The following is a 26,703-nucleotide window of genomic DNA, read 5'->3' on the forward strand; positions in this document are numbered from 1 at the left end:
TAGGGCCGGATTTACTTTTGAAGCCAGAATTTTAGACTTGGCCTGGGCAGGTGGCCCAAATTGAGGCGCCTATCTGGAAGACTGGAACCAACAAAATCATCCCTCCATCCATTGAAACCTCACCACTCAGTCTCAGAAAATGGGAAGCAGAGCTCTGCTTCTGCTAAAAGCAACAACGGCAGAGACTCTTCTCTTCACTTCCAAAAGCACTTTTTCCAAAGCGCTTATTCGAAATTCAACCCGAAGCTTTTCAACCCGATCCGCTCTTCTCCCTCCGGACCTGCCTCGTCTGGCTGAAACTGCTCGCATCTCTCTCACCCCACAAGAGGTACCCAAGGTTTTAGTTTTGGAAGTGTTTTTCTTGTTTCTCAAAGCAAAAAAAAAAAAAAAAAAAAAAAGGAGAATTTTTCAATTCTTTAGATTTTTTTTTTTCCTTGGCTGTTGGTGAAATTTTGGTTATTTGTTTGTTTGTAGGTTGAGGAATTTGCTCCGAAAATTCGACAAGTGATAGACTGGTATTTTCTTCTTAGTGACACATTCACTTTCTTTTTTCTTTTTTTAAATAAGTATCTCTATATTTCATGATTTGATTTTGATGATAATGGTTGGTTATTTGTGATTACAGGTTTGGGCAACTTCAAGCTGTTGATCTTCAGAGTATTGAGCCGTCAATCAGAGCAGGTTCTTCAGGACTATTATAAGAATTCGTTTTAGTTGATAAATTTGTTATCTGTTGGTTTTGTTTTACCTTGCTATATGAAATTGGATGGAAAATCAAAATGTTTTGTTTGGTTGCAAAGGAAAATAGGAAAGAAAAGAAAATGAGATAGAAATTGGGTGGGTAATTTATTCATAATGGGTCAAAGGGCAAAAAATAGTGAGGAAATTTGGGAAACTGTGGAAGAAGATTTTAATGGGATCACACTTGTAATTTTATTGTCCCTACTCTTTTATCCTTTGCCTCAAGGTCTCCAGGATAGTGTGAAAAATGAAATAAGGGAATTTGATTCATTTGCGTATGCTTCACGAGATGAAGCATTAGGGGTTTGCCTTTTAATTTTTTTTTATAAGCAAGTAAAAAATATATTAACACCACCTATAAAAGGGGCACACCAGAGTATATGGCTCATGAACAAGGAAGCAAAAAAAAAAAAGAGAGAAAAAGGTATACAAAGAACCCAACCAATCAACCAAGTCTACCATAGACATTGTCACCTCATTTAAGTCCACCCTTACTCCTAAAAGATATACAAAATGGTTGATCCGTTTGTTCCATATCTTCAAAAGACCTATGCTTTCTCTCCTTCCAAGCAGTTCAACATAAGCAAAGAGGTTTAGTCTTCCATAATTTCTTTCTCTTCTTCCTAACAAAGGATCTATGCCAACTTAAGGGGGTCCTCATAATTGAAGATGACATCATTTAAACCAACCCAAACAATGAGAAAACTAGCTGCCACTGAATTCTTGTGTTGGTGCATTAAAACAGGAGGTAGGTTACTGATGCTTCTTCATCTTTTCACAAAAAAAATCTATTCACTGAACCCAACCCCCTTTTTTTAACTAATTAATGGTAAGGATCTTACCGCAAGTTGCTTCCCATGCAATGAATCTCACTTTCATTGGCGCCCAAACATTTCAAACAATGGCCTTTGGAGAATGTTCAAATCTCCCTGACAAAAATAAAAATAAAAATTAAGGGATTCAACTTAGAATTTCTACACATTGTTTCTAGCCAGACCAACCTATCCTTACTGTCCACATTTACTGTTTTTTGATGCAATCTTAAAAGAAATTCCTCCATATTTTTTAGCTTCCGTCGTAAAGTTGTCTTATAAAATAGGGGCTGCAACATCTTCACTTGACTACTCCCACAAATCTGCCACCTAGAAGTGCTAATCTTCAAATCACATGGGAGAAAAAAAAAAAAAAAAAAAAATTCCCCATTTGAAGTTGAAATTTTATTAAAAGATAACTATTCCTGGTTTCTCAGCCCCTACCTTGAGCTGGTTTCTTGAAATATTGCTGGTAAGGAGAAGGAAAAATGGTGTCATTACATCTAAAGTGGAGGGCAGTGACCCTCAACCTTATTCTGTATTGCTCTGCAATAGACACCTTAGTGCTCATTTCATGGTCATATTTCTCAGTCAACTCAGTGAGTCATCACATCTAACATATCAATCAACTGTCTCTAGGTGGTTACAGAATAAAATATGTTTCTATATTTAAAATAATTATTTAACATGTGCTAGTTTAGTACTGATATTTTCCTTCTCAAAGGTTGCTTGATATATGGTTTTGATGACTACTTCCCAACATTCTCTATGACATTTTCAGATACTGAAGGTGACAATTTGCGTGATGATTCTCCTGAAACATTTGAGAATAGGTAGGAAGGCTTCTTGTCTCTTCTTTTCTGAATTGTTGTATGTGCAGCTCAAAAATTTCTTGAATAATGTTATATTCAATTGACCTAAGTTCAACTTTCTTCATCAATAGGGAGGCAATAATAGCTGCTATCCCAAGCTATGAGGATCCATATCTCAAAGTTCCCAAGGTCTTAAACAAGGACTAACACACTGTTTAGGTAACTTGGTTCATCTCTCTTGGGCTTCTACTGTGAGTGAAATTTTGATCATTCTATTTTTATAATTTGTCACCAGTTTTCGTGCACCTAAAATGTGGTAATTTCCCGATTGAAGAAATCATCACTAATTATTAGTTTGTTGTTTATTCAATATGATTATTATTTGGCAACAACTACATTTATATGTAAACTTTTCTCCCAAAGATGTGAACTAGAAACCTCATGGAAATCAAGGGTTTTTATGTGGCAACTGAAAGTAGTCCATTGGGTTTTCAATAACATGAGAAATGAGGGGAAAGTATAGAGGTTGTTATTAGGGTTTCATGAATCAACATGTTTTAATATGGGAAATGAGTTTTTCAAATCAATATGTTTTCATGGAGGTGGCAATCATGCTTAACGGTAAATGTGATATTGAGGATATGTCAAGACTGCATTGCTTCAACCCAAAACGAATTATCTTCATTGGTTTTTCCTTATGTGAAGCTGTCCACATTTTTGCTTAATGATTCCATCACTAGTACAGGCCTGGACATTAGCTGCTTACCAAAATTTTAGAGTTTGACCATCATTGCCATTCTGTTTTAACTCGATTCTATTCTATGCAGCTTCAAGGAGTTTATGTGCTGGGCAGAATGATTTATCATTTGAAAGAGATGGAAAACTTATTCTTTTGAGGTGAGGATCATCTTGTAGGAGTGAAGTTATTACTGTAAGTGCCTGTGATGTTCCAAACACACTTTGCAGATGTTGGCTTGACACTTATTGATGACTCTGAAAGGTTTATTTACCCACAAGATAAACGTAGGTAGTTTTTCACTTGTGATAGCATTCTGATCAGAGGTATTGAAATGGTGACTGTTGGTTCAGTGTTGTACTGTGGATGTGTTGGATCCTGTATTGTATGACTGGGAGACTGTCAGTGTTTCCGCCCACCTCAATTATTTTCTTTAAACATTGGGAAAAGAGTTTCATTGTGCCTTTTCATTGTAAAAATAACATAGAAATAAGGGAATATTTTGCCAATGTTTAGCAAAGCAGTGTTTCAGATCATTTGGACACTGTTCTAAAATAATATTTTAATTCAAAAAACAACAAATCGTGAGAACAGTTTTTTATTCTTTAAAACAGAATGTTTTTTCAATTTAAAAATATTTTTTTTGTTATCATAAACAGTTTTTTGAGAATTTTTCTTGAAAATACTTCGAAAAACCTGTGACCCGTACAACCGATTTTTGAATAAGAGTGGCAAACGTCTCAGAATAACAACAAAACTGATTTTTAAAATTAACGCAGAAAATAAATTGTTCAAGAACAAATTTGAGATGATTTCAATAGTAGTGTTTAATGGTACTCTGAGCTATAGTCGAAAAGATGCAAAATACTTTTAAAACTTAAAACACTAAACATTAATGTAAAGAGGGTAACCATTGTTTACATTTATATCCAAACAACATTATTTCTGAAAACAATAAAAAAGCTGTTTACAAGAACGCCGTCATAACCAAACCAACCTGCATTCTCATACATAAGAACAAGGTCATTTGTATTATTAACGTTAGAGAGAGCAGCAAGGGTAAACAAAAACTAACTGAAATCTGAAAAACATAAAAGAGTGGTATGTTAATATACCACAAGTATTTACATTAGAGGAAACAACTCTTACTGCACATTGCCTGGATCAAAAAAGATTACATCTCATCAATCAATAATGCTCTCTCACTCTAATTTTCTTTTCCTTCTTTTCTTTTCTTTTCTTTTTTTTCTTTTTTTTCTTTTTTTTCTTTTTTTTCTTTTTTGGGGGTTTTTTTTCCCTGTTCTCTTTCTGTGCTTCTGTGTCAGTCACTCTCCTACTTTGGAACAAAACATACAAAAGGGAAAACATATGAGAAGGAAGAAAAAGATGACCGGTTTGTTAATGTAGGAGTAGGTATCTGGGTTGATAAATTGAGAAAAAACTTTTTATCATGATTGCCAGAACAGCTCGAAGTCGTTACTATACAGTGAGCGATCTTGAATCTCCAGATTTGCAATATGCCAGTTGATGAGCCGGGACTGGATGAATTTACAAACCACGAGCCCGGTTGGTATAATCCACCATTCACTATCATCCCTGAAACAAACACCAACCACCAACCCCAAACCCGAAAACCCATGTCAGTTTCATAGAATATAATCGTCTTAACTGGATGATTGAAAAGGGTAAATCTCCTCACATGTTAATATTCCATGGCTGAAAGTTCGGGAGCTTTTTACTGGGTGACTGGGTGTTATAGTGAACATATCCACAAATGAATGCAACCATCTGATAAATCGGATCACAAAGGAGTAAGTAACCTTAAATGAGCAATAGGGCTAATGATCCATTTGGTTGCCTAGATCATGGAAACTTAAAAATCGGCCCCAACCCGAAACAAACTAGAGATATTCTGAATTTTACGATATTTTTGTCTCATCTCAGCAAATGGGGCGTTGGAGAAAGTGGACTGTTTGACCACTTAATCCAATCTACTATGGATGGGTAATAGGGAACTTACAACATTAATCAAGGATGTAATGTTCCACAAAGCGTAGACACGAGCCAGGCCCGCTGAGCGTCTAGGTCCATGACTGAATAGGGCGTTGATTCCAGCAGGGAAGGGGAGTAGAATGCCAAGCGGGAGAACAAACAGAACAAGAAAAACGTCTGCCAATGAAATTGAATATAACTGGAGCAAAGTAAGTAATACTAAGCTAATATCTGCTAGAAGTAGCATTGAGATGACCAATCCAACGAGGTCCTGCAGTTAGATATATGATAGTCAGGTTGAGAGGGGAGAGATTTTCAAGTTTGCATCCAATGAATTCAACTCAAAGTAAGAGAGCCTTACATGCTGGCCAACAGGTTTGGTGTTGTGAATGATAAAAGACAAGGGATAAAATATATCTTTCTTCTCTTCAAGCATGTGTAAGCTGTTAGTATCTAAAATATACCCATAAGGCTTTTTTCGCTTCATTAAACTTTCAGTGCTTCTCCGGGCTCCACTTAAAAGCATCGCTGCTCCAAAATCCCTGTTCAAACTGCAAACTGTAAGTTAAAGAAACCAGGTCGAACTCAATTCAACTAGCATCAAAGGCTTATATATCCTCTATCTACACAGATAACTTGTTGGTCTGGTATTTTTACTTATCATCTTCCAGACATACACTAGACAACAGATTACTTTGCATATCAGAGTAAATTGGAGGATCCTTCCATCCAGCTCACTGGAATTGACAGCCTCTAAATATAATCAGAAGGGAAGAAAAATGGTGCCTAATGGAACAAGGGTATCATAATGATTATTTATCTGATCAGTCTATTAACCATATGCATCTACTGGTTTAGTACAATAATAAACCATTACCGTGACTGGTGCTCATTTTGTATTGCTCCGTCAACACCATCAACAGGTGTAGACTCAGTTTCATCTTCAACAGCATATACCAAAAGTCCATACTGGCAATAACCACAGGCCGTAGACTGAAACCAAGCCAGATCAACTTGTACACCATGGACCCTCAAAGCAGGATTAGCATGAGTTTCAAGCCATCTCAGGACAGGTCGAAATGTTACTCTGAGGCGTCCACGACGAACTAAGCGCAACTGTGCATTCAAACCAGCCACCAGTCGATACCAAGTAGTTGGTGGGATCGCCTGCAGGAATGAAGTAAAATAATTAACAGAATTCCATAAGAGAGACTCTATAACTGAAGAAATTTGTCTAAGGAAGAAAAAAAAATTACTTTTGAGTTCTTCAGTATCAAATAACAAACCTGACTCATGAGGCTAGTAAGAATATTGTCGCTGTTAAGTGAAAAAGGAGCCATGTAACTTCCATCACCTCCAAAAGGTAAGGACATTGGAAATCTTTGCTGAAGACGAAAAGGCAGATCAGTTCTCTTTTCATCTCCACCAAGAAAGAAGTCCACATGTGCTAACATCAGATCAGAAGTTGCAGCTACCTGCAGCAATATAGGACAACACATCAACTACTGGAAAGTTCTGAAGGATTTTCATTCTGAACAAGTATTACATTCCACATTCACTAGCAGATGCTGAGAAAAGAAATGTTGGAGAATAGCAAGGGAAAGTTTTAACTGCAAAGCATGTATTAAGAAGAAAGAATCTCCATATGCATTTAGAGCACAAATATGATTTATGAGAAGGGAAGAAAACAGCATATTAGAGAAAGAGTCTTGAGAATGGCAAGGAAATCAGCCTACTATAGTTTTATAACTAAAATTGGATAACTACAAATCTACAAGAGTCATTAGGTTCCACATGAGAAACAATACTTTCAACCAGACACCTAAAGAAACTTACAAACAGAAAACAACTTTAATGTAAAAGTTGGGAGAAATCCCAACAATGAATTTGGCAGCAGCGCAACTGGTAAAGGGCATTGCAGGTTGAACCCTAAACTGAGGTTCAAGTTTCCTTTTTGAGCTTGAATGAACAAAAACTCTTGACATATACATATCATGGACATCTAAATGTGTACCTTGTGAACATACTTAAATCTTCTTAAATGACCAACATTAATTTGAAATAGATCTATATAAATTATGAACAGAAAAAGGATGACCTCTCCATAAAGAATCCACCACTTCACAGGAGCCATAAATTTTATTCATCATTGTTGGACAACAAATTTGATTTTTTTTTTTTTTTTTTTTTTTTTTAAGAAAAGAACATGACTACAAACCTTAAGCCCTTCATAGAGAGCACGTGAGCGGCAAGAGCGCAAGCAAGCATGGTCATACCCTGATCTCACAAATTCACGTAATTGCTGCAATTTTTTTCTCCGACGCCACTGCTGCCATGACCATGCAAGGGGATATGCAAGAATAGAAAGAATGCTATGCATTGATCCCTCCCACCACTGATAAGCAGCTATAGCATTAATCTCATCAACAAATCCATTGAATGCTCCCTCATATCTGCCAAGTAAACTAAATATTAGCAACAAAATTTAAAAAGAAAAAAAAAAGGATATTGCAAATTAAAACAAATGTTTAAAAAGGTAATAAAAACAACAAAATAAAATAAAATTCTTAACTTCTTGTTAAAAAACAACAAACAGGACATCACTAAAGATGGGGCATCATTATTAGAGAAGTGACCCACAAAAAAAGGAGAAAAATTAACTTACACAATCTCTTTTATTTGCTCTGGAGGGGTGTGAGGGAGATGCCAAGGTTCACTAAATGTATTAGGACCCATGAAATACATTCTGTGCACATGACTCTGAGACTCCTCAGCTCTGTTTGTTTCCAAAACCTGAAAAGCAAATAGCACCATATCAAATTCAATATTATAAAAAGTAAAGGTTATGAATGAAATGTTTCTTAATTATACAAAAATCATTTGTTGGAAACCTCATTCAAAGACTCCAAGAAAGGGAAGGAGTGATCTATTTGAGAGCCATGTTGAGTAGGGGCTGGGCCTGGTGATTCATCAACTCCAACGAATTTCATTCTTGCAACACTAAGCACAAGAGCTAACAGGATGAGGACACCTAAGAGAAGAAGACAAAATAACCAAGGCCCACCAAATGTATAAATCAACTCTTCAAGAGCTGTATAACAGTGTGGCATGTGATATCTGTCTGAAATGCATTTGTAAGGACAAGGAGTTTCGGCAATACCACCTGTTCAACATAACAAGATGCCGATCTAAAGATTAGCTGATGACAAATTACAGGTTTTACATGATAACTGATAACTAGTTTAGATTACAGTAAAGTAAAAAATTAATTACACAATTAGATTTAATAATTATAAAGCAGAAGAAACTAAGAAGGAAAAAAAACGTCGTTTGGAAGACAAAAGAGATTGAAATCCACAAGGACTGCAATATTTCCAAGTAGCATTAAGCAAATACTTTGTGACTGATAACATATAAAACAAGTTGAATAACATTAATATAGAGATACCTCGGACAGAAATATAAATAGCACGACGGGGAAGCTCATGATATGGGCAATGATGACAAAGGGATCTATCAGATCCAGTAACATTCTTATAAGTGCCAGCTGGACATTCCTGTACAAATACAGAACATAGAAACAAAATGTTCAACAACAAAAACATTCTTGGACCATGCAATTCTTTGAATTAATAATATTATGGACCAAAGACTAAAAACTGCAAAGTCTCAAGACATCTTAAAATGAAGGAAATGGTTTAAGAGTAAAAACCAAATAAAAGTTCACAGTGCAATAAACTTGTGAACCTACCTCACAAAATATTCCATAAAGCCCTCTCGGGCAAGCTTTTCCAGTCACTGTTCCATTTTCCCCCATACCACTCTGGTCCCTAGCCAACCCTCCCCTACAATAACAGGCGTCCAAAGGTTACCAGACAATCCAAGACCACAGGAATGAACAATTAGCATGCACAACATATTACCCATGCCCAACAGTAGTTTGATAACAAAAGATTCCACCTGCATTACTTTGGAGAAGTGTATAAATTTCCTTGCCATTAAATCTACTGTAAAGCCATTATTCTCTTCACTATTTTCATCCTAAAGTTCTTCCATATACACACCAAAAATAAATATAAAAAGATAAAAGAATATATTTTATATAATTAATTCATACAGACAGATACAACACTGTGTCTTGGTGTCTAGATATCTGGAACGTCACAAGATGATGCTCATCTGCGTCCACAAACACCAGAAATTTGACATTTGCAAATGATGAGCATATGGATTTAGTAGGCAACTCCACCTGATAGGACACCTTGCCGACTTTCCCAAGTACAGGGAAGGGGCCTTCATATCTCCACACAAGGCCTTTGTGCTCTGGCCTTTACAAAAGCAAGAAGTATTTTTAGGTCTCTTCTGGAGAGCTTATTGAAGTACCATACAGAAACCTCTAGGTTGGTGATCCTGTGGTGGAGAATTTGTGGCATTTGGATGAGAAAGTTTAAGGATTCTAGAAGATAAAATTCAATAAGTAAAGGTATAAGAATTTGCTGAGAAGGTTTGAGTTTCATAAGAACTAAGTTAAAACAGAAAAATATGAAGAAATTACCATTAGCTAAATAGAAAACCTGAACCAGATATTCTAGAATTCTTTTTTCTTTGTTGACAGTTAGCCTGATGCACATTGTTAATCCCTTTGATAACAGCTTAATCATTTTGGACAAGTAGTCTATCACGGTAGTAGGGAGCTGTCTCTTTTAGAGCTCTTGGATCCAAACCACTTCCAAAGTATTTGTTGGTTCCACAAGTTGTCTGTTAACAGCCTGTTTGTTCAACCCTCCAAATGAGGGATCAAGGCGCATTTGAGGGTTAATTACAGCTTGATAACCCAATTCCTAACAATTCTAGCTTTTGGGGAAGTGGTAGTCTATTGTTGCCTACAGGAGTTGGATTTTCCGTGTACCCATCCTTTTAAGGTATGATAGATGCCCCGCCCTTTCTTTTCTCATCAATATCTGCTAACAACTACAGTACATTGTTGAGAAAATGAACAAGTTGAAGAAATGCAATATCATATAAATTACCTAAGGAAAAAGAAATAAAAAGAAAAGGATTGCTTTGCAAGGGAGTCTGGTAATGCATATGTAATGAACCAATGTTAAGTACAAAAGAACCAATGAAATCCACTTTAAAGAGAAACTCAAAATCCATAAGCAGATGCACTTTTCGGATCAAAACTACATAACAGTGTCCATTGACAGAAACATTTTAATTGAAAACATGAATAACAGATAATAGGCAACCCTTCATATATTGTGCTAGTACATGACAAACTGACTAATGATTTTCTCAATCGAACAGTTATGATCAATAGTAAAGCCACAAGATTCATAAGGACTTTCAGAAATACAAGATGCATATAAATAAATAAATGAATAAAGCAGACTATATACAAACCTAGAGTGGATGCTTCCTTTTACACTAGCTATGGGTTGGTACACATCTCCTGTGGGAATGTCTGACCAATGGAAATGAATCCTCCCACCACCTCCTCCACCACCACCATGGAGACTGCCGTGCCCTCCTATGCTTGAAAGAACAGCATCCTCGCCAAGAGCAAGGGAACGTAAAAACAAAAGAATAGTCCCACCAGAGCCACCCCCAGGATTCACATTGGAACCATTATTCATAGAATAATAATTATTTCTTGTACTTTCTCTGGAACTTTCTCCATCAGCCTTAACAGAACCTTCAATAGACAAACTTGACAGTGGATGCTCCAATGAACCCATTACTGATCAGTGCAACAATGCATGAACAAAAATAAATAAATAAATGGCAAAAAAAAAAAAAAAACTATCAGCTGAAAATAAATGTGGATAGCAATATAGAAGAAATAAGTGCAGCATATTGTCACGGACTTAGTCGTTCACTAAGCTCGTGCGGCACTTAGGCAAGTCAAGATGCTTGATCTTGCTAAGTCGGCCTTGATCCCCAATGCTTAGCTTGCTCGGCTAAGACACTCGCGACTCGGAAGCTTAAGAAGCTTGGTAGGCAACTCCTTAAAGAATGGAAGCTCTATTAACTCAAGAAAGCCTTTACAAGTGCTTGGATGCTCACTTGCTTGGTTAGGAAGTGATTTGGGTGGTGCCTTGGCCAAATGAGGCACTCACCTATTTATAGGCACCAAGGGAACTCTCTAGAACCTTGGAGAGTTCCTTACAAATCAAGAATATTCTAGAACATCCTACCCTATTCTATGTACAACCCTATGTACAAGAATATACAAGAGATTCCTAGAAGTCTCTAGAAAGCCTTGGACTCCTCCCATGCCTTCCTCCATAGTGTAGAGATGTGTGGACATCTCTAGGCATTTCTAGAACCTTCCACACTCTTCCCACCAATGGCTTAGTGTAGATGGCTCTAGGAGTCTCCAGAAGCTTCCCTCCTCCTATATAAGCCCATGGGGAGGGCCATTTAAAGCATCCTGTGACAATATGCTCACTTGGCCAGCTTCCTACAAACATAATGGCAATTAATATAAAATTAAATTTTAATGAAATTGTAAATTCACTGGACATGACTACATACAACCTTTTAAAAACCAGCTAAAATGGACCTCAGAAGTGTAATGACAAAAGCAAAGTTTCTCGTAATAGGTTCCTTGATACATCTTTTTCCATCTATCTTTCCTTTGACCAAATTTAAAATTACAGTGTGATGGGAAAAGTTTTTCTTTTTTTGATAAGTAGTGTGATGGGAAAAGTTCAAATTCCCTAACTAAAAACTAACCATTTGAACTCATGAAAGCAGAAAAATTGACAGTTGGAAGTTTGGAACAGGTGCATTCAGCATCTACCATAATATTTAAGTCATTAGCAAGACAACACAAATCAACCAATTTATTCCTATATGGATGACCGACATCATGTGGAGACAAGGCCTTTTAATGCCAATCACAATATTGTCTACTAATTGCCATCCTATTGGATGCATGCCACAATGATATTAAATTCCATGTTCCTCAAAACCCTCATTGATTAGTAGTATCCCGTCCTCTTATGTGGTCCAACTTTGAGAACAAAAAGAAAACAGAGAGTTCAATTAACCCAATCATAAGCTTACCTATGACACCACCACCAGCAGTTGAACCATCTAAAGTGTCATTTCCACTACCACTACCAAGTTCGCAAGGCAGATCAGCATTTCCATATGAAATACCACCCTCAACACAGCTGCCTTTGTAACACCCATCCCCACCCTTACCACCATGCCCACCACCACTGCCAAGACCAGAACTTAAAAATTTTCCTCTACCCACACCACCGGTGCAGCCTGTAGAAACACCAAAATCATGTATGAGAACTCATCCTAGATGTGCCCTAAATTTTGAGGGAGGAGGGGAGAAATAGGAGAGAGAGAAACCATACCCATCCTAGATGTGCTTATTTTACCAGAAGATTGGACAGCTATAGTTCTTGCCCTGTGGAAATGGACAACGGACCCTTTTATAAGGCCTTGAACAGTAATATCTTCAACTCGACAGATCTGAATAAGAAAAATTAAGAAGACCATTAAAGAAACACTAGATGAGTAAATATCCAGTTCCATTACTCTGCAATCTCTATTCAATCAGCACCTGAAGGGTGAAGGACAGTGAAGAGTTCACATTGCAATCTTCAGGTGGATGAAGTAGTTCAGTGGGACAATCTTGAAGTTCACAATATAGCCTAGGTGTCCTACAAAAAATCATAATAAAAAGATTTAGTCAAGTCAAATGATGCAGTATAAAAGTAAAGTACAGCAGGAGGATTGACTAAACAAAAACTCACACAGCATCTGTTGTTGCATTTTCTAAGGGGCCACGCAATACAGATCCAGGTCCAACCTTCAAGGGGAAGAAAAGGAGAAAGATCAAAATATGTACTACCATCCTTTCTACAGTAAATCAAGAAGATCTGGAGTATGAGGATAATTTGCTTCAATTTTCCAATGACAAAATTGCTTTTTCATCCCATTGATAAATGATGAATAAAGCCACTATATAGAATGAAGCATCATCCAGTATTACGTGTTATTTTTTAATCAGAAACAAAACACATTCATTAAAATGTAGACAAGTACAATTGAAGGATGAGAAATTCTTCCCAGATTTACAAAGCCTGATAAAAAACAGAGGTGGAGAAACCTACTCAATAGACATCAAATTGGTATAATGGGAGACGATACGAAGAAAAACGACTCAACATTCCTTAGACGTTCATGCAACTCCTACAGAAAGGTACCTTACCAGTATTACATGTCATTGCAAGATTTTACTGATAACCTAACGAGAGCAAGGTGGGGCATAATGTACTAAATGAAAAGGGAGAAAAAGAAAAGAAAAGAAAAACCTTCTTAACTAGCAGTCAATCATAAGATAAAGAAACCGATTGAAGGAAGCACAAGTAGTATCCCTTCCACTCCCAATTTAGAAACTCTCTTCAGCTACCAACAAAAAGAGTAAAGAGGTGGATATGGATAATTCTTTCCCTCCTAAAGCTACATGCACACCAGCCTATGAACATTTAGGGGGAATCTCGATCACTTTGGAGCCTTGGGACCCTCTGGAAAGAGAAGGACAAATACCAGTCCCAGGAATTTCCATGAGTCAGGCCATCCACAGAGACAATATGAGTAACAGCAACAGTGAAAACTTTGGCAGTCTGCTCTATCATTATTACCAAGAAAAATCTCAACTTGATTGACATGAGAAATCCATTGGATCAGTAACTCAGTAAATGAATCAAATGGGTGACAACTAACACACAATCAAGAAGAGAGGGCCAAGTAAATATGGGGTTATGTGCAAGGGCCAAGTTAATAAGGAGTTAAGTAAGGGTCAAGTTGATACAGAGTTAAGGAACTCCATACCAAAATCAGATGAATAAGAAAAGAAAGATAGTTGATTGCAGATAGTGTGAATTAAAAGAAAAACCTTAGTGGCCACAGTAGTGAACCAATCCACATAAGATAACAGCATAAAGGAAATGCCAAAGCAAGATACAATGCAACTGGTCTGGTACCATTAGGATACCAGAGTTCAATGGTCAAAAGGGAAAGGTTTACAAAATCTAAAAATTGTCCTCAATTAAAATTAAATGTTTGAGGAAATATGATCAGATCCAATACTGCCAATGGGATTTCATGTAGATTCAAGGAAAACCAATATTTTCAAGCAGATTCCAAGTGGTACAGGTTTGAAATTGATTTAAGACAGTAATATAACTTCAAATCCTTAAGTAGGTTAATAAATAGGATATATCCAAACACTCTGCACATATTAAGCAATAAGGCCTCCCACATATCACAAACACTTGCAATACAAATGATGAGGTCTCAGTAGAAGTCAAAACGAAGATCAGGAGAGATGAATGAGAAATATTTCGTATATATCTACACAGGATTCCATATTTTGCCTTTAGTTAAACTAATAACTGATGAGGCACTCTCACACAGTAAGATAAAAATATGAATAAATCCATAACAACTAATCACACTTTTTTAAGACTGGATTATTGAATAACCCACAACCAAACAAGTTTTAGCAGCCAACAAAGATAGCATAAATCATTAATAGCTATAGTCAAACATCCGCTTACATGGATACTGTAAAATAGTGACAGAACCAGACGTTGTGCTTCAATCCAGTCTCCTGGTCCTGATAAATTTAATAAACCTTGTCCATGAACTCCCAGATTGGCATTAGAGTGTATAACAGATGATTCCTGATAAAGAAAAATAGCAAAGCATGTTATAAATTAATGCCTTATGAGCAACTTACTGTTGAAAATGGCAAACAGATGATGTGTGGAATACCTTGAGAACAACCAAATTGCTAGCCTCGAGCAAAGATGTTGCAACATTGGCATCACCTCCACCATCTATAAGTAATTTGGAATTCCACATCAAGAACATTTTTACAGACATGCGTAGAGCCCCATATACCTGAAGTTAATCAAACCCAGTGATAACACAGCATTCAGTAACATACAATGAAGTTAAAACATATGAAGAATTAAAGACCAAACTGCATCACATAAGGTAAAAATACATTCCAGTGTATGTGGCACAAAGAAAGAAGTGAAACTAAGAGCATAAAATAGTCCCATTAAATAATACTCCCTAAATATTATGTCATTTGGTTATGCATCTGAAAAAATAATGATATACATGAAAGATGTTATCAAAATGATGCACAGTAAAATTGTAAAGAAAAAGCAGGGAAGAAGATGGGTTTTCTCCTAATAATTTCCCTCTTATATAAACTATTCTCCCTTATTTACTGAATACTTGGTGCAAATGACACCAATTTAAGGTATGTCATTTATTTGAATTAATTGCATTCCATGTAAGACTCCTACCAATACCAACAGCTGTTGGCTTCCCAACAAGTTAAATGTGAAGTGACTCCTCAATAGTGAACTATACCTAAAGTTTAAGAATCACTAGGATATGCTATATCAGCACAAAATGGTTTTTTTTTTTAATCAGAAAAAAAAAAGTATATTAAGCATACAAAAAACTAGCCTGCTTGGATTAGTTTTAGATGCCTTTTAGAAATTAAAAGCAGTTTTTCAAGCCCACAATTGCTTCTATTTATGTATGGTGATTTTAGCAAAACTATTTCTGGATTTAAAAAGAGCTTAATGTGAAAGTCAGCATAAGACTGTAGCCATTTAGGCTTTTTTTTAGCTTATGCAGGAAGTTTTTTTATGTTTAATGAAACTTTCATAATACCAAAATTATACCTTTGAAGTCATAACTTCGGCTTCAGCCTCAGATTGGCTAAAACAATAATAAAAACCTATATCAAATGAGTCTTCACTCATCTAGCTTGCACAAATTATAGAAAATCAGTCCTAGTCCTAAACAGCCTTTTGTCTCCTGTCTGACACAGGTTGGCATGCAGTGATACTTGATTGGCTCAAAATCTATAGTTATAGAAAGAATATAAAGAAAACAAGCACAATTTCTCTTGTTTGTAAATTTACCAAAGACTCTATGACTTGCAAAGTCATGAGACCAGGGTCAAGCTACAACCTGTGGATTGTAAAAAAATTCCTTTTCCTGGCAGAAAGCCCTTTTCAACTATTGGCTTTATGAAGGCAAGAGACTATCTGCCTTATAAACACCCTAAGATAATGTTATGAAAGAGAGCCTGTAGCAATTCTATTCTGGTTGGAAGGGCAGCAGAATTGATGATCCATTTGATTCTATATTTCACTGTTCCTACCCCACCAATTGGCCTGGCATTTGTACCATCCCTCACTCTTTACACCAAGACTCATACCTGAAGAACCAGAATGAAAACTCTCACCTGAAAAAAAGAAAGTGATCATAGAACAATTCCATTCCTGGAAAATCCAGGACTACACCATTCTGACAGTCAACCATTCCATTCCTGGAAAATCCAGGACACCACCATTCTGACAGTCAACAAACAAAATTTCCTCTACATGGATATCCTCACCAGACATCCTCATTGATCTCACATGTTTTTTACCAAAAAGAAAAAAAAAGGAATTATATTGAAATAGAGACTGAAACTATCAAATCCTGAATGACTTTTTTATATGTGAACTACTAAAAGAGGCCACCACCATACAGAGTGTTCCAATCCCTTTATTATCCTGATATGATGATAAGGAAGCATCACCAAGAACATACAACAAGTGAATGATATGCATCCCTCAGCATGTAGCCTTGTATATAATTAACATGGCACTTAATAAACAAAAGATAATACATTGCTTGGCAAAATGTAACTTCTTAGGCTCAAGTATGATAATAAATGTTCAAGTTTGGAAGTCACATCATGCAAAAATGTGAGGTTAGGTCTATTTAGATCCACATCCCCCCAAACCACAGAAATGGGAGCTGCAACGTGTAAGGACCTTCCGAACATATATTTTTTTCCAAATGTTTGCATGTGCACATGAGCACATGCATGCATGTATGGGTGCAAGTGCAAGTGGACATGAGAGAGGGCGAGAGAGAGAGAGAGAGAGTATATGAGCATCAATAAGAAGCAACAGATATGCAGAGGGACATAGAATTATCCAAAAGTAAAAACAGCATAAGATGTGTTACCATATAGGAGACACGTTTGATCTTTTTTAACCAACCATGACACCAAATTACAATAGGAAACTTATGAAGTCCCCACTTACCTTAATTATGGAGTCACTCATTAAAAGTTCTTCTGCCAATAGTTCAAACTCTGATAAAGCATAATGTGCTAGCCCAAAGCTCAACACTCCACCACAGTACAGACTGATTTGTCCTTGGACCTACATAAGGCAACCTCATGTACTCAACTCTATCTCCAGGAAAAAAAGGAGGAAAAACAATATCAAATTGGAATACAACTGCATGAATATACTGCCTTTGATGCAAATAAAGCAATATGGAAGTAAATTAACCAGTGTACTCAATATTTATAAAGAACCAGAAAGCACCTTCCAAGCTCCATAAACGGTTGCATCAAAAACAGAAAATTCAAAAGGAAAAAGGTAATACGGTGATGGTTGTCCCACATTCTAGCATCAATCACATATAAAGAAGTGACTGAGAGTTATCCACTTGTTAGAAACTACAAAGTAGTAGCAACTATGGTTCAGCATTTTGTTTTTTGGAATGAATTAAAACAATGTCAAATTTTGAAATAAGTTCAGAAACACTTGAAAGCATCTTTAAAACTTATTCATATGGAAAAATTAGCCTAAAAAATATTGATCATGTGAAAAACATACATCCACTGGACAGAATAAGAACTGCCAGGAGGGTGCAAGGAATTTCACTGACCTGCACACGACTCCAGAGTAAAGGAACAGTAGCCTTGGCATGATCTCGAACATAAACATTTGTCCAGAGCGGTTGATAAGGGAACTCCAAAAGAAGGGTGTCTGTATCTGTTGACCTGTTGTTGTTGCTAACAATAAGGCTTCGGGAAACAGCATCATAAAAAGTCCCAGCAGCACCTGAGTTTTCTGGGCAGCCAAAACTACTTCCTCCTGCAAATAAGGCATCATTAGCTCACATTAGCTCAATATTTACATTAAAAAGTGCAAGTGAATAAACTTACCAAAAAAAAAAAAAAGTGCAAGTGAATAAAAGCATATTTAAAGGTGATAAAGTTCTCTTGGAGACAGCGAAAGATTTTCAGAATAGTCTCACCATGAACAAAGATCTTTGGGTCATCATGCCTACTGAAAACGTCAACAGAAATTCTTCCTCCACCACCACCACCAAAACCATTACCTCCACAAGCACTTATCCTGCCACTTCCTGTCCTGCGCTTCAGAGAACATTTAAATTAAAAGTATATTAAATATGCATTTGCCAAATTTGATTAATGCAGAAATCTAAGAGCACATAACTTGAAGAGGACACAATCAAAAGGTCAAACCAACATCCATAAGTATTTGGATTATACAAAGTTAAATAACAATGGATGTACCTCTTACACAAACAAAAGCTATTATAGGTACCACTCTTAATCTCCAAGGCTCCATCTAGCTTGCACTAAGTGTAAGGGGAAGAAGGATTTGGAAAAAGGAAGAAAATGAAGGAAAAATTTTTACCTCAAAAATTATTATTATTTTTTTTTTTTTGATAGGCAAACACACAAAAAGTATATATTAGAAAAGGGCACCTTGAGGCTGACCCAAAAGCATATAGGGAGTATACAAGAGGCGCCATAAGGCATAAAAAAGAAGAGGAAATACAAAACCAGCCCTCAACTAGCACCTAGCCAATCAAAAAAACTGAGCAAAGGAAGAGGACGATCATTTACAACCGACTTAGTCCACAACCAAAGGTTACATACAAAAGAATTTTTCAACCTATGAATCGAAAGCTCCTCATTATCAAAAGCAATCCTGTTTCTTTCCTTCCAAACCGCCCAAAAAATACACAAAGGGGTCGTCTTCCACACCTTTCTACGCTTCTTGCCCAAGTTAAAGCCACACCAACCACTAAGGGTATATCTAACCGAAAAAGGAAGGACCCAAGTAACACCAAAAAGAGCAAACAATAACTCCCATAACACTCTTGCCCTGGAGCACTGAATAAGAATATGATCAATTGACTCTTCTTCCTCACAGCAAAGGAAGCATCTGTTAGCTAGAAACCGGCCCCTCTTTTTAAGTTGATCCAAAGTTAGCACCTTACCCCAAGATGCTTCCCAAGCAAAGAAACACACGTTGGTAGGCACACAAGGACTCCAAATAATGCTATTAGGGAACTGAACAACTCTTCTTGAAGCTAGAGTACTATAAAGAGATTTAACTAAGAAAATCCCATCCTTAGTCTCTTTCCACAGCATTCTATCTTCCAAAAGAGGATTAAGCCTCCTACCCCAGATTGTCAAAAGTAATCTCTCCAAATCCTCCACCTCCCAATCATTAAAGGGCCTAGAGAAGCTAGGACTCAAAAAAAATTTCTTTAATCTCCACTTTTTTCAAAATGGTCCAACTATTGGTGAAGCTAGCCTCTAGGTGATATGGGTCCACCACACTACGCTACAATACTTAATTATCAGCGAGGCTTGAACTCAGGATCTTTGATTCACTAGCAACGGGCACTACCATTGAGCTACACCCCAAGAGGCTTTTAATCTTTTCTAGTTATTACGCTTTCACATTAGAAAAAAATAAACAATTTGAAAATATATAAGTTTTAAAACAATTTGTACATTTAATTTTCTTCCATTTATTTCATAATGAATCAAACAATAAATTTTGAGCTTCCTTCTTTTTTCTTTCTTTTTCCTTATAGTACTTTCCAAGATCCAAAAAACAGTGCAATAGTGGCGTATAATCAAATATACTAAGACCTCCTTAAATACTGCCCTGAACCCGAACATAAGCTAGAAAGCATAAAAACAGAATTCACTTCACTGATCCCTAAAATTCGGGTTAAGATAGATACTCACTTCCACATAGGTTAAATAAATGGGAAATAAACAATGGTGATGTTTGAACAGCCAAAAATTCTATGTTGGGGGCACTCACTTCCAAGGATTGAATAAATGGAAAATAAACAGCAGCTAGGTTTGAACTCGTGGGTGGGTTAAATAAATGGGAAACAAACAAACATTTAGGTTTGAACTTGTAACCTCCAAAAAAAAGGAGGGTCTAATACCATGTGAAACCACCAACTAATCCAAAAGCTTAAGGTTTTTATAATGGGTCACTAATGTGTATCAAGCCAAGTTAGGATAAAGCCTTAATGAGATGATTTCTATTGGTAAAACCCAGGTAAAGCTACCAAGATGAATGAGGAGCAACAAATCACATAGCAAGGGCAAAAAAAATCAATGTTCCTATAACTATGTATACTGTTCAAACCTATTTTTAGAGCTTTTTCTTCTTTTTCATAAAGTTTCAACTAGCTAAAAACATAGTAATTCCATGCCCGATAGCAATTTGCAATGGGCATCAATATGGAACCATGGAAATAGACTTCTAACAAGAGTATCATTGCACCACTACGTCTCAACTGATGACAAGTTGAACTCACCTAGTTCCCTATTCAATAACCATTAATGCTCTATCTTCTTTATTTGGACTTTGATTCATTCCATACTTCATGTATATTAATCTTCTATCTTCATTCCTTTTAGCTTTGTCAGGGTACATGAAAAGTGAAAAAAAAAAAAAAAAAGAGGAATCCTTGCACAAAATCCTTACACTTCCTCTAACCTATCAAAAAAAAAAAAAAAATCCTTACACTTCCTCTAAGTTTTTGTCTTTATGACAGATCACAAGTTATTTGATGTTTCAATTACCATTCATTTCCTAACTCTGGCAGCAGATCAAAATATAGGAAAAGAAAAAGGTAAACATCAAGAAATCACCATACATTTATTTTCCCATCACTCCTCTCCAAAAAGAATGCCTTTTACCACTGAAACTAGTTTCTCCCTTTTTTATGCATGCTTCTGGAAGTCCCTTTAACACTCCAAAAGTTGTGAGCTGGTCATTGTTAAAAACTCATCTTTTTTTGTGCTTGTTTGGTTTCTGGAAATGACTTGTAAAAAACTGTTTTTACAAATAAAAGTCCTTTGATGATGTCAAGAGTGCAATATAAGTCCAAAACTGAAGAAATCAAAAGCACAACCAATTTTAGTCTTTTTCATCTTCTTTTAACAAGTTTGCTTTTAACGTTGATATGATTATTTCTGTTCTTAACTTATTTTTTTTATGCATAGATATAAGAAACTTGTTCTTTTTTGCCCCAAATTCTTGTATCATTTAGTTAGTAGGATGCAATATAGGGAAAATAGTTATGTCAATTGGTTGATGCTGTTAAGGAAATTTTGATTACTTTCAGCGACTTCAAAGGAAGATCTTTTCCTGACATTTTCCAGAAATAAACTTCTTTCCAAAATTGTTCTCTTACAAAAAAAATGTGCAATTTGCTTTCCATAAACATGGATGTATGTTCAATTTTTTCTACTATTTGTAATTATTAAACGCTTCTACCCTTAATTATTTTTGAAACATAGAACTGCAAAAATAATGAACAGCTCCAACTAGGAGTTTTTTCGATGCTAGTTTCCTCTTAACCATCTCCATCTTGGAATTTAAACTTTTGTGGCAACCTCTTTAAGCATGAAATTGAGGAACTAGCTCTTCTTATGTTTGCTTTAGTCCATGTGTATTTGTCACTCACTTTTCCTAATGCTAGAGTTTGGTTGTTGATATGCTCAAGGTTATTCTCAGTTAGTTGCTTCTTTAATGTTATATCTGCTTCTACCAACTTAATTTATTTTATTCCTGCAAACTTCATTTGAAAATCCAAAGCTCAATCAAAAGTGAACATCTTTGCATGGCTGGTGAGAAATAAGAAGGTCAATGCTAACGATTTGCTCTAATGAAGAAGACTATACAATGTTCTTAATCTAGGTATACAAAGGACACTAATAGATGAAAAAACAAGACCCACAAAGCCCAAAACACCAAGAAGTTCCCAACCAACCTATGAAACCAAACAAGCTTAAGTGGCCAACATCTATGAACTCGTGACACCCAAGGAACATGATGTAGAACTATAAGCTATAAAAGTTTTCTTTGTTATATAATGAGATGAAAGATCAAAAAGGACAAGAAAATGAAAAAAGAAAAAGGAAAAATAGATCCTTGGCAATGATACCATGGTTCCTAGGCAATAAGCAATCCCATAGAGATGGAAAAAAAGGGGAAGGGGGGGGGGGGGGAGAGGAATGATGATCCTTGACAATCACATGAACATTTGACACGTGAAGGTTCCTAAGCAATTACACTTAAGGAAGGAAATCACACCTTTAAGAAGCTTTGTAGCAACTAAATTCATAAAAAATTCTATTAATAAAATTGAAAACTTACATAAGTTTGTATAGACTTATAGAATTCCTTCTTTCTAACTAGGCTAAAACTCTATCTCCTAATAGGAATATGACTACTTTTCTAAATCAAATTAGAAACTAGAACAAATAGAAATTTGACTAAAAATAACTATTAGAATCAATTCTAATAAAATAAAACTAAAAAAAAAAAAACCAGACACTGCCTAAATCTATGAAATGCTATAATTAGTGAATTACCCTTATGCTTGTTAACACACTCACTAGCCACATGGATAGTTCAATAATATGTTCCAAGCCAAAGCAAACAGCAAAAGGAAGGTGCTATCTGGTAGTGATTTCTTAAAAACTACAAGCAGCACAGCACTAAGGTCCAATAGAACCAGTCGCTTTGGGAATTAAGAAGTGCTGGTAGAATTAGTCCACCCATAGATTCTCTTTAGAGACTCCAAAACAAACCAACTTGTTCCAAACTTTGGGTTTAGAAGTAATGTCTACTAAAACATGAATCCATCAATTCTGCAGCAAGCTGGAACATCTTGAAAATTTGAGCATGCCTGAAACTGAGTTTGTTAAATCCCCCCATTCTGTCAGTAATTATACTTCCATATTTCCTCTCATGGTAAAGTATATTACATAAAAACAACCTCATTGCACCAAGGGCAACCTAGGATAAGGAAATGATTTGTAAGATAAGTCCCACAACTCATTTCTACATCAAGGATTAGGGCCATAAATAGAACTAAATCCTTACAAGAACATTGCTAACAACCCTAAGCTTGACAAAAATTATAAAAGGCTACCATCCAATTTCTAAGAATAACATCTGGTAAAATTGTTCATTTTGTACTCCGGACCGAATAACATCTGGTAAAATATTTCTTATTCTAGCCCTCCCATCGATTTGACTCGATTTGATATCTTAAACCATAGTAATGTCACAATTGTTTAGGTGATAAGTCATCTAACATCTTCCTTTTCTTAGGACAAACCAAACCTGTAAAATTCCAAGTTTACAGTATAAGGACAAGAGAATATTCCAAACTAATCAGTGAGGCAATAAGACAAACACACCACATAAGATACTATTTCCTCTTAATGAAAGCACCATCATCACTGACAACATTTGTAAGTCCATTTTTCCCATGGAAAATCCACATTTAGTAAAATGAAGAAAGAACCCATAAATATAGCATTTTTTATGCCATCAATGAACATCACAACATCCAAATGTTGAGTCAACGGAAGTATATAGGAAACTTTTGGGGTTCAAACATTGAAGCATCTGCAAATTGCAGGAAGAGGCAGAATCTATCCAAGAGGTTTATTTTGAAAATTTTTAGTGATTATGGGCTTCAAGTTATCTACCAATTTATCCAAGATTTTTTTTTATTTTAACTTTGTTCAGTCTAGATATGGAATGCTTTTCTGGAAAAGTTTCATCAGAAACATGGTCTTCCACGTACAAATGCACAACGGACAGAACTATTACAGTATGGAAAAAAACAATGATCTCACATACTTTATTCAATAATCAATATAAAAATTAAAAAAAAAAATCACAAGAAATAAATAGTCTATTAACTTGCACTTCCAAAAAAACCCAGGTGATCATCACAGCAAAAGGTAATTGGTTACCACAATAACATTTCAAAGCAATACTAAATCATCAACTATCTAGAGCTAAAATTAACCAAAAGGCAAAGAGATTACATCTTATAAGCCTTGATGTAGATGCTGCCACCAGACCCACCTCCACCTTTGCTCCCCCCATGACCCCCATCAGCCAAAATACTCCCATCAACCACAAGAAACCCTGCAATCTCCATCTTTACCCGCCCACCACCGTGGCCACCATAATCTTCCTCCTTAGTTGTCGTACCCCCCTTGCTCCCAAAACTCACCGGCTTCTGTAAACTAGACCACGAGTACGCGTCCCCGCCCCAAACATCCTCCGGAAGCTTCTTCTTGTCAACCAAACAACACGCCCCCCTTCCCCCATGTCCCCCGCCCGCCCCATCGACCCCTTGAGGTGTCCCACTAGTCTGCGGCGGGGCCGTCCCCGCTAACGCCGTGGTATTCACCACAGACCCATTGTGAAGACTTGAATTATATGCCGAGAGCTCGAATGCCCCGGTCACAATCGACGCATTCTCGCCCAAACTAAAATTCCCACTAATGTTAACAGTAATTGAACACCCAGAAGCCAAACAATCCAATCTCACGCCAGAACCTATATAGAAATTGCCTTTCCCTTCTATATACACATCATCTGTGAGTTGCAAATTGGAAACTAATTGACAAGTGGTGTCCAGAGACCCAATACCGTGGAGATCCTCGGAGCAAGAAACGGAGGGCGGGAGAGGCGGTGGCGGCGGTGGTGCCGGCGGGGAGTAGTCCTGGTAGAAGATGTCGTCGACGGTGAAAGAATCTTCTCCGGCGAGAATGGAGCTAGGGTTTACGATGAGGATTGAGAGGGTGTAGAGAATGGTGATAAGGAGATGATTCAGCGATGGAGAGAGAGTCATTACAGAGACAAGTTGATAAGAAAATGATGCATTTGAAGGTAAGGAAAAAAAGAGGTGGGATATGGATGTTTGGATTGGGGGAAAATTTGGGAAAAGTCAAAACCCTCAAACTGGAAAAATCAAAATGCGTGCTTTGTGAAGCAGAATATTAATTTTCCAGCCAAAGTTATGATTTTTAAGACAGATTGTGAAGAGAAAATGAGAGAAAGTCTGGGGAAGAAGCTGAACTGCTTTTAATTTTTTTTTTCCCCCTTTTTCATTTTTTTTATTTCCTCACTACCGCTTTCTGCACTTCTAACCACTAAAACCTCGACACGTTGTCTTTCACTGAACCCGACTACACCCGATCACGACTCACCGGTTGGGGAGACGATAGTTCCACGCTCGCTTCGAGAGCGTGCAAACACTATGACCAGCTTTGCAATATTTTCAATTATTCTCCATTTTCTCAATTATTAATTAACAACTTTAAAAACAAAATAACTGGAAAAAAATTACTTTTTAAGACAAAATCTGAAATTTTAGTTTCCATAAAAACAGTTACCAAATCGTTTTTATGAACAGGCCTAAATCAAACATTTTAAGGTGGTGTTTATTTTTTTATTTAATTCTAAATAGTACTTTAATACTTAATAGTGTTAAATATTAGATGATTTGTTTTTATAATATTTTATTTTTATTAAATATTAAAAAATAAAAAAATCAATATGTTATTTTTTTATTTAAAAAAAGTTACATATTTTCATTTTTTCTATTTAATAAAAGATTTTATAATGAATAATAAAAGAATAGAAAAACAAACAACCTAAATTTTGAAAATAAATTGTTTTAACTAAAAAGTCAAAAAACAAACACGGCTTAAATATCAATTGGCTTCGATTTTTTAACCCAGTGGATGCGCGCGCCCATGTAGCGCGTGGGATGGGCTTCACGGGAAATGATCGGATTACATGCATGTAACATAGCCGCATCACAGTAAATTATTATTGGGAGAGGGCTATATGATTTTCCACGTAGAACTGAGGTGGCATTGGTTGACGACTGTAGCGTGGGTGAGGAAGTCGGTTTCTTAAAAGTGAAGATTGGTATTTAATTAATAATAAAAATGGAGGACGCGTGTGGGAAAATAACTAAACCAGATCAGTGCATGCTTTGTCACCAAACCGATGATAAGGCCCTGCTTGGCTATGAAAGAAGTTTTTGGCTGTGTTTTTTTTTTTTTTTTTTTTTCCAATTTTTAATTATTTTTATTTTAGAAAATTCCAAAAAAAATATTAATAAATAATAAAATATTTTGGGTTTTTTTATAATTACTTGTGTCGTCTAATTGCACATGTCTGTTTGGATTCTGAGAAGTCATAAACCTTCTTTGATTGATCTTTCAGACACGCATTTGGATAGTTTTATATAAACACATGCATATGAACATCAAGAAAATATTACCTTTAATGGAAATTATCCTCTAGCTTATATAAAAAATTATGTAATATTCAATAATATTTCTATAGATATCAATATTTCCTCTTTAAATTCTAACTTTGGTTTCATGTTGACTCCAATATAAAGTCAAAAATAGAATTGAAGTTCTGTTTGGCAAAGTTTATAAAAACAATTCTAAAAAAAATTTTAAAACACCTCAAATTCATTCTTAAAAAATATTTTCTTTTCAAGAGTTTGGAAAGGTATCTTCAAAATTAGTAAACTATTTTCTATTTAACAGTGGCCAAACAGTCCTAGGCCTAGGCCT

The 26,703-nt window shown here is 36.0% G+C and overlaps 2 protein-coding genes across 3 annotated transcripts; one reads left to right on the plus strand and one right to left on the minus strand.

Annotated features, from left to right (window-relative positions):
• Window positions 1–101: 101 nt before the first annotated feature.
• On the plus strand, window positions 102–3,565 carry LOC117911977 (glutamyl-tRNA(Gln) amidotransferase subunit C, chloroplastic/mitochondrial). Its single transcript, XM_034826376.1, has 6 exons — window positions 102–328; window positions 475–515; window positions 626–681; window positions 2,335–2,386; window positions 2,497–2,584; window positions 3,193–3,565. Exons 1-5 carry the CDS (start codon window positions 140–142, stop codon window positions 2,570–2,572), a joined length of 414 nt encoding a protein of 137 aa, XP_034682267.1. The 5' UTR covers window positions 102–139; the 3' UTR covers window positions 2,573–2,584; window positions 3,193–3,565.
• A 428-nt stretch (window positions 3,566–3,993) lies between these two features.
• On the minus strand, window positions 3,994–25,176 carry LOC117912579. Of its 2 annotated transcripts, none has more exons than XM_034827220.1 (22): window positions 24,142–25,176; window positions 18,258–18,373; window positions 17,886–18,094; window positions 17,252–17,371; window positions 14,898–15,026; window positions 14,681–14,806; window positions 12,872–12,927; window positions 12,679–12,778; window positions 12,470–12,587; window positions 12,165–12,374; window positions 10,497–10,833; window positions 8,845–8,938; window positions 8,542–8,650; window positions 7,985–8,256; window positions 7,759–7,886; window positions 7,312–7,546; window positions 6,380–6,568; window positions 5,971–6,260; window positions 5,455–5,644; window positions 5,122–5,364; window positions 4,801–4,889; window positions 3,994–4,697 (listed from the first exon to the last, which is right to left on the minus strand). In XM_034827220.1, exons 1-22 carry the CDS (start codon window positions 24,954–24,956, stop codon window positions 4,550–4,552), a joined length of 4,323 nt encoding a protein of 1,440 aa, XP_034683111.1. In that variant the 5' UTR covers window positions 24,957–25,176; the 3' UTR covers window positions 3,994–4,549. The 2 variants fall into 2 exon arrangements, with proteins under 2 accessions (XP_034683111.1, XP_034683113.1); XM_034827222.1 differs by having other exon boundaries at window positions 5,455–5,635; window positions 24,142–25,175.
• Window positions 25,177–26,703: the final 1,527 nt, after the last annotated feature.

The sequence above is a fragment of the Vitis riparia genome, chromosome 4 (genome assembly GCF_004353265.1).
Source record: "Vitis riparia cultivar Riparia Gloire de Montpellier isolate 1030 chromosome 4, EGFV_Vit.rip_1.0, whole genome shotgun sequence".
Taxonomy (NCBI): domain Eukaryota; kingdom Viridiplantae; phylum Streptophyta; class Magnoliopsida; order Vitales; family Vitaceae; genus Vitis; species Vitis riparia.